The sequence below is a fragment of the Pyrus communis genome, chromosome 7 (genome assembly GCF_041283825.1).
Source record: "Pyrus communis isolate YQ-2024b chromosome 7, ASM4128382v1, whole genome shotgun sequence".
In the NCBI taxonomy this organism is placed as follows: Eukaryota; Viridiplantae; Streptophyta; class Magnoliopsida; order Rosales; family Rosaceae; genus Pyrus; species Pyrus communis.
The window spans coordinates 22848912-22859727 of record NC_142571.1 but is presented as its reverse complement, the minus strand read 5'-3'; the positions used below and the strand labels follow the sequence as shown (position 1 = coordinate 22859727).

General features: G+C 39.2%; 1 protein-coding gene across 1 annotated transcript; it reads left to right on the top strand.

Moving 5' to 3' along the window:
- Nucleotides 1-6578: 6578 nt before the first annotated feature.
- On the top strand, nt 6579-8087 carry LOC148695908 (uncharacterized). The gene is made up of 3 exons (XM_088697427.1): nt 6579-6997; nt 7079-7215; nt 7663-8087. The coding sequence occupies exons 1-3, from the start codon at nt 6579-6581 to the stop codon at nt 8085-8087; spliced, it is 981 nt and encodes a 326-aa protein (XP_088553553.1).
- Nucleotides 8088-10816: the final 2729 nt, after the last annotated feature.

Sequence of the window (10816 nt, the reverse complement as noted above, 5' to 3'; positions counted from 1 at the left end):
GAATATACATTTAAGGATCACTCCCCTGGGCGATGTGGGATGTCACAATCCACCCCCCTTAGGGGCCCGACGTCCTCGTCGGCACACACGCGGCCAGGGTTAGGCTCTGATACCAATTTGTCACATCTCGGCCCGGGGCGGATCACTTCCCGGGCCCGCTCCACCACCGTAGCACGATATTGTCCGCTTTGGGCTTACCATTCCCTCACGATTTTGTTTTTGGGAACTCACGAGCAACTTCCCAGTGGGTCACCCATCATGGGATTGCTCTAGCCCTCTTCTCGCTTAAGAGCGAAGTTCCTACGGAACCCGAAGCCAATGAGCTCCCAAAAGGCCTCGTGCTAGGTAAGGATGAGAATATACATTTAAGGATCACTCCCCTGGGCGATGTGGGATGTCACAGGAGTTCTGCTAAATCACACAATAGGCAGCTTAATTTGGTATCAATTTCGCCATCCATGAGATTCAAACCTAAGACCTCTCACTTCCAAGTAAAGAGGAATATCACTAGACCGTAGTACTACGTGACATTACATCCCTAATATTAGATTCAAAGCTACTATGTTCAATTTTTCGTTAGTTTAAGTCACGTTACTTGCATGTGATACATATTGGAGGGTAGATTGGTAATTTTACACAAAGAAATAGTGTATGAAGTTAACTTTAGAAGGTAAATTAGACGTTAAATTTGCAATCCATATGAAATGTTAAGAGCTTCTAACAACTCCAGCCCTATCTTTTAGGCTGGCCCAAAACTTTAAAAAAATAGGCTGGCACCCAAAAAAATCCACTCCACCCCTAAAAATAGGCCAACCCAAAATGGGTTGAGGTAAGAATCGGCCTATTTGGTGTCATGTTGACGCTAGCATGATGTCAGCGAACAACAAATATTTTTTTGCATTAGGCGAGTGGGAAACAAGCCCGTGTGGGCTCGCATCCTCGACAAGGCAATAGGTCACGGACCCGTGCTACAAGCGCACTAAAGGGGCGCGGGATATGGGCCACGTGGCTTGGTTATGGCCGTTGGATTTCCAACGGCTAATTTTCTAAATTGTTGGATTTCCAATTGTAAAAAAAAATTGAATTTTAAACCCAACAGCTAGTGATGTGGCAAAATTTGGCCCGTCCAATTCCTAGATCAACGGTCCAGATTTTTCGGCTAAAAAACTTTAAAAAAAAAAAAAGAGGAAAATGTCATAATTATTACCGTTGGCCACGTGTCTAATTTTGGGTTGTTGGATTTTAATCTTTTTGAAATCCAACAGTACAGATTAATTAACTTAATAAAAATTATTAAAAATTGTTTAAAAATACAGAAAAAATAAAATAAAAAAATGATTAAAGATTGATTAAAAATCCTATCCGAAATTAAAAATAAAATTATTTTTTATTATTTTATAAATTAATTAATAATATTTTAATATGAATTGACTAGACTTTGGGCCAATTCATTTTTTAGGAGTGAAGACGCATTTAGCTAATTACTGTTCATTGGAGTCAATCACTATTCATTTGGGTGAATAAAATGGACTTTTGGCCAGCTCATCCTTTAGGGGTGGACTTGCTCTTATAGGCGAGAAAATGACGGTATACACTCTAAAATGTGTCAAGTGACTTAATTTGACGAAATATTGGATAAAATAGCTTTGCATATAATAGTAGGGATGAAATTAGAAATTTTTAATGAATTTAGAAACTTATTTTATTGAAAAAATAATTTAGGAATTTAATCTTACTAATGTAATAATCCAGGGACTAAATCAGCACTTCACTCTTTAAAGAAATACTGTATCAACTTTTTTGGACCATAATTTTTCCGTACTTGGGCCGAAGAGAAATGGTTTGACCTAATCGAAAATTAGTGTTCAGTGAGTCCAAGTACTGAAGCCCAAGTCATCCAAAGACCTAAAATGTGAAGGCCAAGGTGGAGAGGAAGGGATCCTCGTAGGTTTGACTCTTCTGGGAGTAGGTCGCGAGAGGACAACTTTATGGCATGTGTACACCGTTATTGTGGATTTTCATAAAAATTATACAATTTTATTATAATATATAATTGACATATACATGACGTTGTTTGATTGGCACAACAAGAAGTTCATCTTAAAAATAGGGAAATCACCTTATTATTTTCAAACTTTTCTAACACATACAAACAGAAAATTATTGGGTGTCTAAATCCAAAAAGAGTTTTCATACTATACACGAGAAATTTAGACTTTTGGATTCTTTAGACTCTTCTGACCAAATAAAGAAAAGAAAAATCTGAACTCTTCATCCTCCGATGCATGCCATACATCGGAGCATGCTAAAAAATTTTGTGAGGAGATATGCAAAAGCTAAGCCTGAAAGCCAAGAATAAATTCGTTTACAAAGTTCGGCTATCCAAAAATTGTTGAAGAACAGAGACTTTAGTTTTGTCACACATAAAACAGGCGACCAAACATTGTATATGACAGGAGAAGTGACTAAACAATGACATTAGGCAAGGTAATATTTCACATTTGACAAAACAATACATATAGGGGTGTTTTCGGAAGGATCGGATCGGAAACCACATTTTCAATTTTCGATCCAAAATTTCAGAATCAGATCATAACACAATTTTTATCTTTGGAATTTTTGAAAATTTTGGAATCAGAGGAATCTTTGAAATTGTAGAACATAATTTGAAATTTCATATGTTTTAGTAGTATGGTTATCATTTTTTTTTTTAACAAACGATATTAAATATAAAAGTTAATAAAAATATATATATAATATGAGTAAATAACTATAAGAAATCAGAATTTTTTGGAATTTTTTTTTTTTGAAACAAGTTTGGAACACTTTGGAAAATTCGGATTGGAAATTCATAATTATCGGAATTGCTAAATACATTCTGATTTTCTTTCCAAATTTTCAAAAAATATTAGAATATTGAGTTCAGATTCAAAAATATTACTGTCGAAAATTCGGAAACCCATTCTAACTTGCATCTATACATACAGAGAGCATTTTCCTTCTCTTATTACACACACACACACACACACACACGTATGTATAATTGATGACCACCGACAAATACTTCAGGTGATATCAGATATGCAGATCATTTTGGAAAAGGAGATTCCTTATTCCTATGAAAAAATAGTAACCTGTATTTTATTTGACATGACCACCGACAGATACTTCAGGTGATATCAAATATGTAGATCATTTTGGTAAAAAGAGATTGAGCTGCTTTAGCTCTCTTGACCTCTACATGTGGTAGTATCCCTTTCAACCAAGCATAATGTGTGGTTAGGGTTTTATGGAGTGACTAGTGCTCCATTTTTTAATAGTCTCATTCGAAAATAGGATTTCGAGTGCAGGATAAAATATATCACTTAAATTACAGGATTTTTAATTTTAAGTGCCACTTAATACTATAAGATCAACTCCAATGGTGGGCTAAAAGTCAAATTACCCCCTAAAATTTCCTCTCAAACCCACTCCAATCCAAGGGGAAATTTTGGGCTAAATGCTAAATGCTAAACCAATGCCAAATTCTCCCCAAAATTTAGCCCATAAATCAGAGTGGACTCCAACCAATATTTATCGGAATTTAAATTTTTTTAGATTAAAATGTTCATAAAATTAATTTACGATAGTCTACATATCTATTTTTTTTTTAAATTTAATTTAAAAAAAAAATAGCCTAAGTTCATTTTTTAATAATCCCGGGCTAAAATTTTAGGCTAGAACGATTGGAGCAAAAAAACTGTTTCTGGGCTAAAAGCTAAATTTTCGGGGCTAAAAAATTTAGTTTTTAGCCCAACCATTGGAGATGGTCTAATATGGTATTTTTCTTTATTTGTACGGAAAATGTCTTAGGTTCGAATTTCGTTAAAGGTGAATTTGAACTATATTATTACTAGTCTATTGTGAAGCTAAACCCACCTCTCATTTTAGTGTAGATAATATCGTTTGTTCAAAGAAAACTCTAAGTGCAAAGCGTAAATTGGTAATTTCACATAAATATTAGGTTAATTATGGGAAGGGGATTGAAGGGCACAATACTCTTTTCAGTTTAGTGCAGTTTGGTTTCCATTGAGTATGAGATCGTTTGGAATTAAATAACAAAAGATTCATTTAGTTTGCCATTATCTTGTTGGCACTTTTGCAGTTTATTCACTTACATGATGTGTTTGGTATACGGAAACGAATTCATAAGCAATAATTTTTTCCTTTTTTTTTTTAAAGGGCAAGATTTGACGCAACAAAAATGTTGCTTGTTTGTGACTGTGCACTAAATGTTGGGAAAAGAGGGGAAAAAGCAAACCCTCCATCCTCCATAAGTTTGGTTTTCCCTTTATTTTTTCTCAAGATTCATTACATTTTTTTCCCACAACACATACTCAAAATCTGGATTTACCAAGCATGGGAAAGGAAATAATTTCTCATCCCCAAGTCTCATTTCCACATACCAAACACAACCACATATGTTTGAGATTAATATTAGGATAATGCTTGTGACCACCTTTACTTACGATTAACGAACTTTTATTGTATGAACATCATAATTGGAATTGTTGATACTCTTTATTATCATCTAAAAATAATATATGCAAACAATTATTCAACTTGGAGATCTATTAGTTAGTCATATGCATCAAATAAATGGGCAGTTTGTCATGAGAATACTACTTGTTATCAAAATCATTGATTGTTTTAACACATATAGATGACTAAACGAACTCCAAATTAAATGATTTTTTGTGTATATGATTTTTAAATGATGATAAAGAGAATAAACTATTATGATTATGATATTTGGATGATAAATGCTCTATTAATCGTAAGTGATGGACAAGTAGGTCTCCCATGAAGAGATACAAGCAGTATCCTTAATATTATAGGAAAAAGATATGAAATCCAACCACGATGTTATTTATTTCATTTTGCTGCACATGCACGTATCTATTCATATATATCAAATAACTAATAAAGTTAAATGTGTTTGGTGGCGTTTGGTTTGGACGATTACCCCTCTAATTCCTTCAAATACTACAAAGGCATCATGCGTTGCATTTCAAATTCTACACAAATGGTTTTAAAAGGTTGTTGGAGTCCAACAATGTCGCATACCAATCCAACCAGGTCTCAAGGTCTAATTGTCATGCAAAGTCTACATTCAAGCCCAAACACATGCCAAGGCACGTGATTGATGAGGAATATATTTACAAACATGCCATGCCATGGTAATTAAGCTAGATATTCACGCCATGCTTGAGCCTATTCATCACGCCATGCTTCCTTAGCCACAATTTGTGCTAAGCCCAAGTCACATATTCGGGGCTTGCCAAGTGGATTATGGTGTCGATGGTTACAGAAGGTTATCAGGCCTATGTGAAATCGGGGTCATGGAAGACTTTGGACTGCTTGGGAGCCCAAAGATCCAAGCCCATACCCTTTGTATTTTATATAGGCATCATTGAGAAAGAATTAGTTTAGTTTATCCCTTTCCCTGGTAGGCCAACTCTCTTAGTTAGGATTAAACTAGATTCTTGCACTAAATGCATGATAAGCCCAGCAAGTCAGGCATTTAATGCTGACTTTCCCTTCCCAGCCTAGACAGACAGCCAACGCGCAAAAGTCGTGAAGCGTGCTACCAGATTTAGCGTCTAAGGAAGGCTGCCTTGGGAAAGCTGCATCTTGGGAAGAAGCAATCTGCAGGTCTTATGAAGATCTGCATCAGCAACATTGTAGTTGACTATAGGGTGTATTTGGAGAACATCGATATCAGCTAGTTCTCGAGGCTCCTGGAAGTAGTAAGGAATACCAGCTTGCTAATCAAGCCTTTCAAGCGGGGATCCTGGAAAACTGACAAAAATGAAGCTTACCATGCCCTAGCCGTGGATGACAGATCTGACTACAACCCATGAAAAAGGAAAGAAATAGGGAGCGATAAGGAAGCCTATCCTCCACTAGCATGCAACTATGAGGAATTCCAAGCCATCATCGATACCATGCTCGCAAATGAGGCCATCAAGCTGCCTCGGTACTATCCCTACCATCAATATGTGGGACATCCCTTTATTGTGTGTCACACTCTGTGAAAAATTCTCCATGCAAAAATCTGTGAAGGAACACTAGAGATGCCATACAGGACACAAGCTATAGACATTGATCCTTTGCCGAAGCGCTGAGGAAAATAGATGACAGCTATCATCACATGCTCCGGAGATGATGATGACTACCATCTGTAGATTAACGACCCCAAGCCACCGGAAGCCATTTAGGAACCTTTAGGGGAACATGGAGAAGGCTTACTGGTGCAAATACTCCAAGCCACAGAGCTATAATACTTCGTGGCCTCAAGCTGGAAGATGTGGAGATGAGGATGCAAATCTCATGGATTTTCCCCAACCCTAAGTGATGAAGTTTTCACCATTAATATGCTAGAAGAACACAACGAGGAAGCCTTGGAAGGGCAACCGTTCAGCCAGGAAATGACGGTTGTAACTTTGTACAACCATCCCGACATGGAAGCTAACGCGATTGAGCGTTACCTTTCCCAAAGGTAAGGGCCTACTGTAGCGTAGGTCATACAGGAAAACATGAAGTTCAAATCCCACTTCGACCAGCTTGAATACAGCTCGGAAGTAAGGACTAATACTGATGAAGCTCTCATGCATGTTTTCGAGGACTATGGCCCTCAATGCTATGTTGTCCAACCGCAGAGGGCCTTCCTTGAGAACAACAACGACATCATCTTCACTGATGAAGACATAGAAATGGCTTTCCCTGACCACCGAATGCCACTGTACTTGGGAGGACAGATCAATGATGTCTTCATCGGGCGAACTTTGGTTGACACTGGTTCCTCCGTCAACATTCTGCCTTTAGCAGTGCTCACTACAGCAGGCATCCCAACGTCAAAGATGGCAAGGTCTCAAATCTCTATTAATGAGTTTGGGAATAGCAGCGAGGAAACTATTGGATATATCAAGATCGACTTGAAAATTAGCCCTATCAGGTTCTTTATTAAGTTTTATATGATAGACATCAACGCAGCTTACCACACTCTACTCAAATAGTCATCGATAAACAAGCACAGACTCGTAGTCTCCACCTACCACCAGTGCGTTAAGGGAATGACTGGTTTGAGGCTTATTCGTGTCCCAGGAAACCAGATGTTATTCAACCTAGACGAAGTTCACTATTCCGCTACTGAGTTCTACAATGATTTCTCAAGTACCGGAAGTGGGATATCACAGGCCTGAGGGATATCTTTACCCTCTTGGGAAAAAGTCTGAAATCTCAGTGACCAAGAATTCTTAGTAAAAGGGAAACGCATGCAACCAAAGGCCAATATTCTTGCCTACACTCCACCTCAATGCTCAAAGTCATGCTTTCCGACAGCTGCTTCGTCTACCGCTTATGACAGGTTGGGGGGATCTAACCACATTGTGTGGAAAAACCCTGAGTACGGAGGCGTTGCACACCAAGCAAGCAAAATTCCCCAGGAAACTGAAGACACACATGTACCTGTTGTTGAGGATGAATCCCTACATAAAATCATGCCTATGCCAAAAAACATGTAGGATAGATCCACTACAGTGGTGGAAAAACTTGAAGAGGTAAACTTAAGTGATGATCCCTCTGTGCAAAAATTGATTTCTATTAGTGTTTACTTAACAGTTAAGGAAAAGAAAGAACTAGTCAGCCTGTTAAAGGAGTTCAAAGATGTCTTTACCTGGAGCTATGAAGAGATGTCAGGCCTTGACCTGAAGTTAGTGTGCCACATGTTAAATACACAGCCTAGGATCAAGCCCATCGTGCAACAAATGAGGAATTTCTTCCTGAAAATAGAAGCTAAAATCAAAGTTGAAGTAGAAAACCTTGCTAGATTTATCAAGCCTATCAAGCACCACATTTGGCTAGCCAACATCGTTCCAGTAAAGAAGAAGAACACTGTCCAAATTTGGATATACATCGACTACCGAGATCTCAATGCAGCATGCCCAACAGACGAGTTCCTATTGCCTAACATGGACATTATAATGGATTTAACCTCAGGGCAATGCCTGAGGTCGTTCATGGATGGCTTCAGCGGGTACAATTAAATCAAGATGTTTACCAAAGATGCTGAGAAGATAGATTTCTACACGTCATTTGGAAACTTTTAATACACCATTATGCCATTTGGACTAAAAAACGCTAGTGCCACCTATCAACGAGCAATGACGGTCTTTCATGACATGATGGGGGAGGAAGTGGAAAACTATGTAGACGATCTCGTCGTTAAATCTAAGAACACGGAAAAGCATTAGGAAGTGCTAAGGAAAGTATTGGGAAGATACTGAACATATGGGTTGAAGATGAACCCCAAGAAATGCGCATTCGATTTTTCCTCAGGCAAGTTCATGGGCTTTCTGGTGCATCAGCGTGACTTCAATGTAGATCCAGAAAGGGTGAGCACCATTTGAAATCTCATGCCCCCAACAAATGCAAAGGAGCTGAAAAGCTTGATGAGGAAGCTGTCATACATTTGACGCTTCATCCCAGGATTAGTAGCAATAATAGGAGCTTCGCCCCACTGCTTAAGAAAATGAAAGAATTTATACGGAGTAAGGAATGCGGTGAAGCCTATCAATAGGTCCATCAGTTAGTCACCAAGCACTGTTGCAGAAGCCCTGCTTAGCCAGGACAATCCAGCTGGGGAAAATCACTAATTTACTATGTCAGCCGATAGCTAAAAGGCGTCGAAACCCGCTATGAGAAGACGAAACGCCTTTGCCTAGCTCTTGTCTACGCATCACAGCGGCTGCACCACTATTTCCTAGCCCACAAGCTGCACCTTATGGTAAAGTCTAATTCGGTAAGGTATTTGCTCACTAGACCTATATTATCTGGCCGTTTGGCTCATTGGTTGCTCAAACTTTCCGAATTTGATATTATATGTGTAACGCATAAGGCTATCAAAGGCCAAGCTGTGATAGATATGCTAGTATTATTCCCCAAAGAAAAAGAGGCCACTATCTCCAAGGAAGTCCTTGGTGCACTGCCAGAGATAACTGTCGCCGTTGTGGAAGATAAGCCATGGGTCGTGCATTTCAGTGGTTCTTTTACAACCACATGAGGTGGAGCTGGCATTGTACTCGTCAATCCAGAAGACCAAGCTATCACCCTAGCCTTCAAGCTAAGTTTTCCATGCACAAACAATGTAGTTGAGTATGAGGCTTTAATTATAGGCCATTCCATAACCAAGGAAATGGGCACAAGGAAGATACGAGTTGTAGGGGACTCAAATTTGGTTTTGAGCTAGGTCTAGGGAAGCTTCGCGGTGATAACCTTGGCACCATACCGCACTATGGTCAAGAAACTCATGACAAGCTTCAAGTAGGTGGTGTTGGAACATATTCCTAGCATAACCAATATGTATGCAGATGCCCTAGCCACATTTGGCTCCAAGCTAACCTTCGTCAAAGAAAAACTCAACATTGCTGTAATTAGAAGAAAGCCCCCAACCATTGACGCACCATTCTTAGAAGAAGCTCCAGAAGGTGACGACTGGAGGGAAACTGTCAGAATAGAGTTTTCCAAGCCAAACAAAGAACTCAATGTCAAATGCCTTAAAGAGTACATCAATGTTACTGGGACATTCTACAAGTGCCTATCCGGATGAGTGCTAACTCAATGCCTCAGACCAAAAGAAGCACAAGAACGGCTGCACGAGATCCATGTGATTACATGCGGATTCAACCAAGTTGTGAGCCTTTACCGCTGACTACAAAGAAATGGGTACTTCTGGCCAGAGATAAAGCAACAAGCCATATGCATCCAAGTTGATTATCTTAAATGCAGCAAAACACTTTCCTCAGAAGAGGCATTTGCAGTTTTCATCACTGATGATTGGAGGTTTCCATACCTAACCTTCTTTATCGATTGAACATAGCCAATCAATGTCAGGAACCCACACAAGTCGAAAGGGACATCCAAAAGGTACTTCGTGGATATGGCAACTCTATACTGGAAATGATTCAATGGCGAACCATTGAGATGCCTTAGGCCATCTGAGTCCTCATAAGTCATACAAGAAATACATGCTAGAGAATGCGACAAGCACCAAGAAAGAAAAAAACTACACAAATAGTTACTGAGCCTATGATACTATTGGCCAACCATGAGGGAATACATGCACAACATAGTCAAGCGATGCCATGCATGCCAAGTTCATGGAAACTTAATCCACAAGCCTCCAATGCTATTGCAAGACATGCGCACTCCATGTTCATTCCATACTTGGGGGCTTGATTTGATAGGAACAATCAATCTAGCTTTCGAATGCCACATATGGATCCCAGTAGCCATTGAGTACTTCACGAAGTGGGTAAAAGCAATCCCTCTCAGGAAAGCAACGGGAGTAGCAGTATCCAATTTCATCAAGGAATGCATCGCTTGCCGATTTGGGATACCTTACAAGATAGTGAGTGACAATGGCACACATTTTGTGAACAAACAAGTAAGTGCCACATTTGATGCTTATAGGATCAAGCACTGCCATTCCACACCGTACTATCCTCAGGGAAACGGTCAAGCTGAAGCCATAAACAAGACACTACTACAAATCCTAAGCAAGATGGTAAACAATTATGCTGGGGGCTGGAACACTTATTTTCCAGACGTCTCATGGGCCTATTGCATATCTCCAAGGAACGCTACGGGTTTCTCTCCCTACTCATTAGTATATAGGTCTGAAGCTATTTCCCCTGTGGAAATGATGATGCCCACAACAAGAGTTTCAGCATTCAACGATGTGGAATGGAATGCTGCAACATAGGAAAGCTGGAAG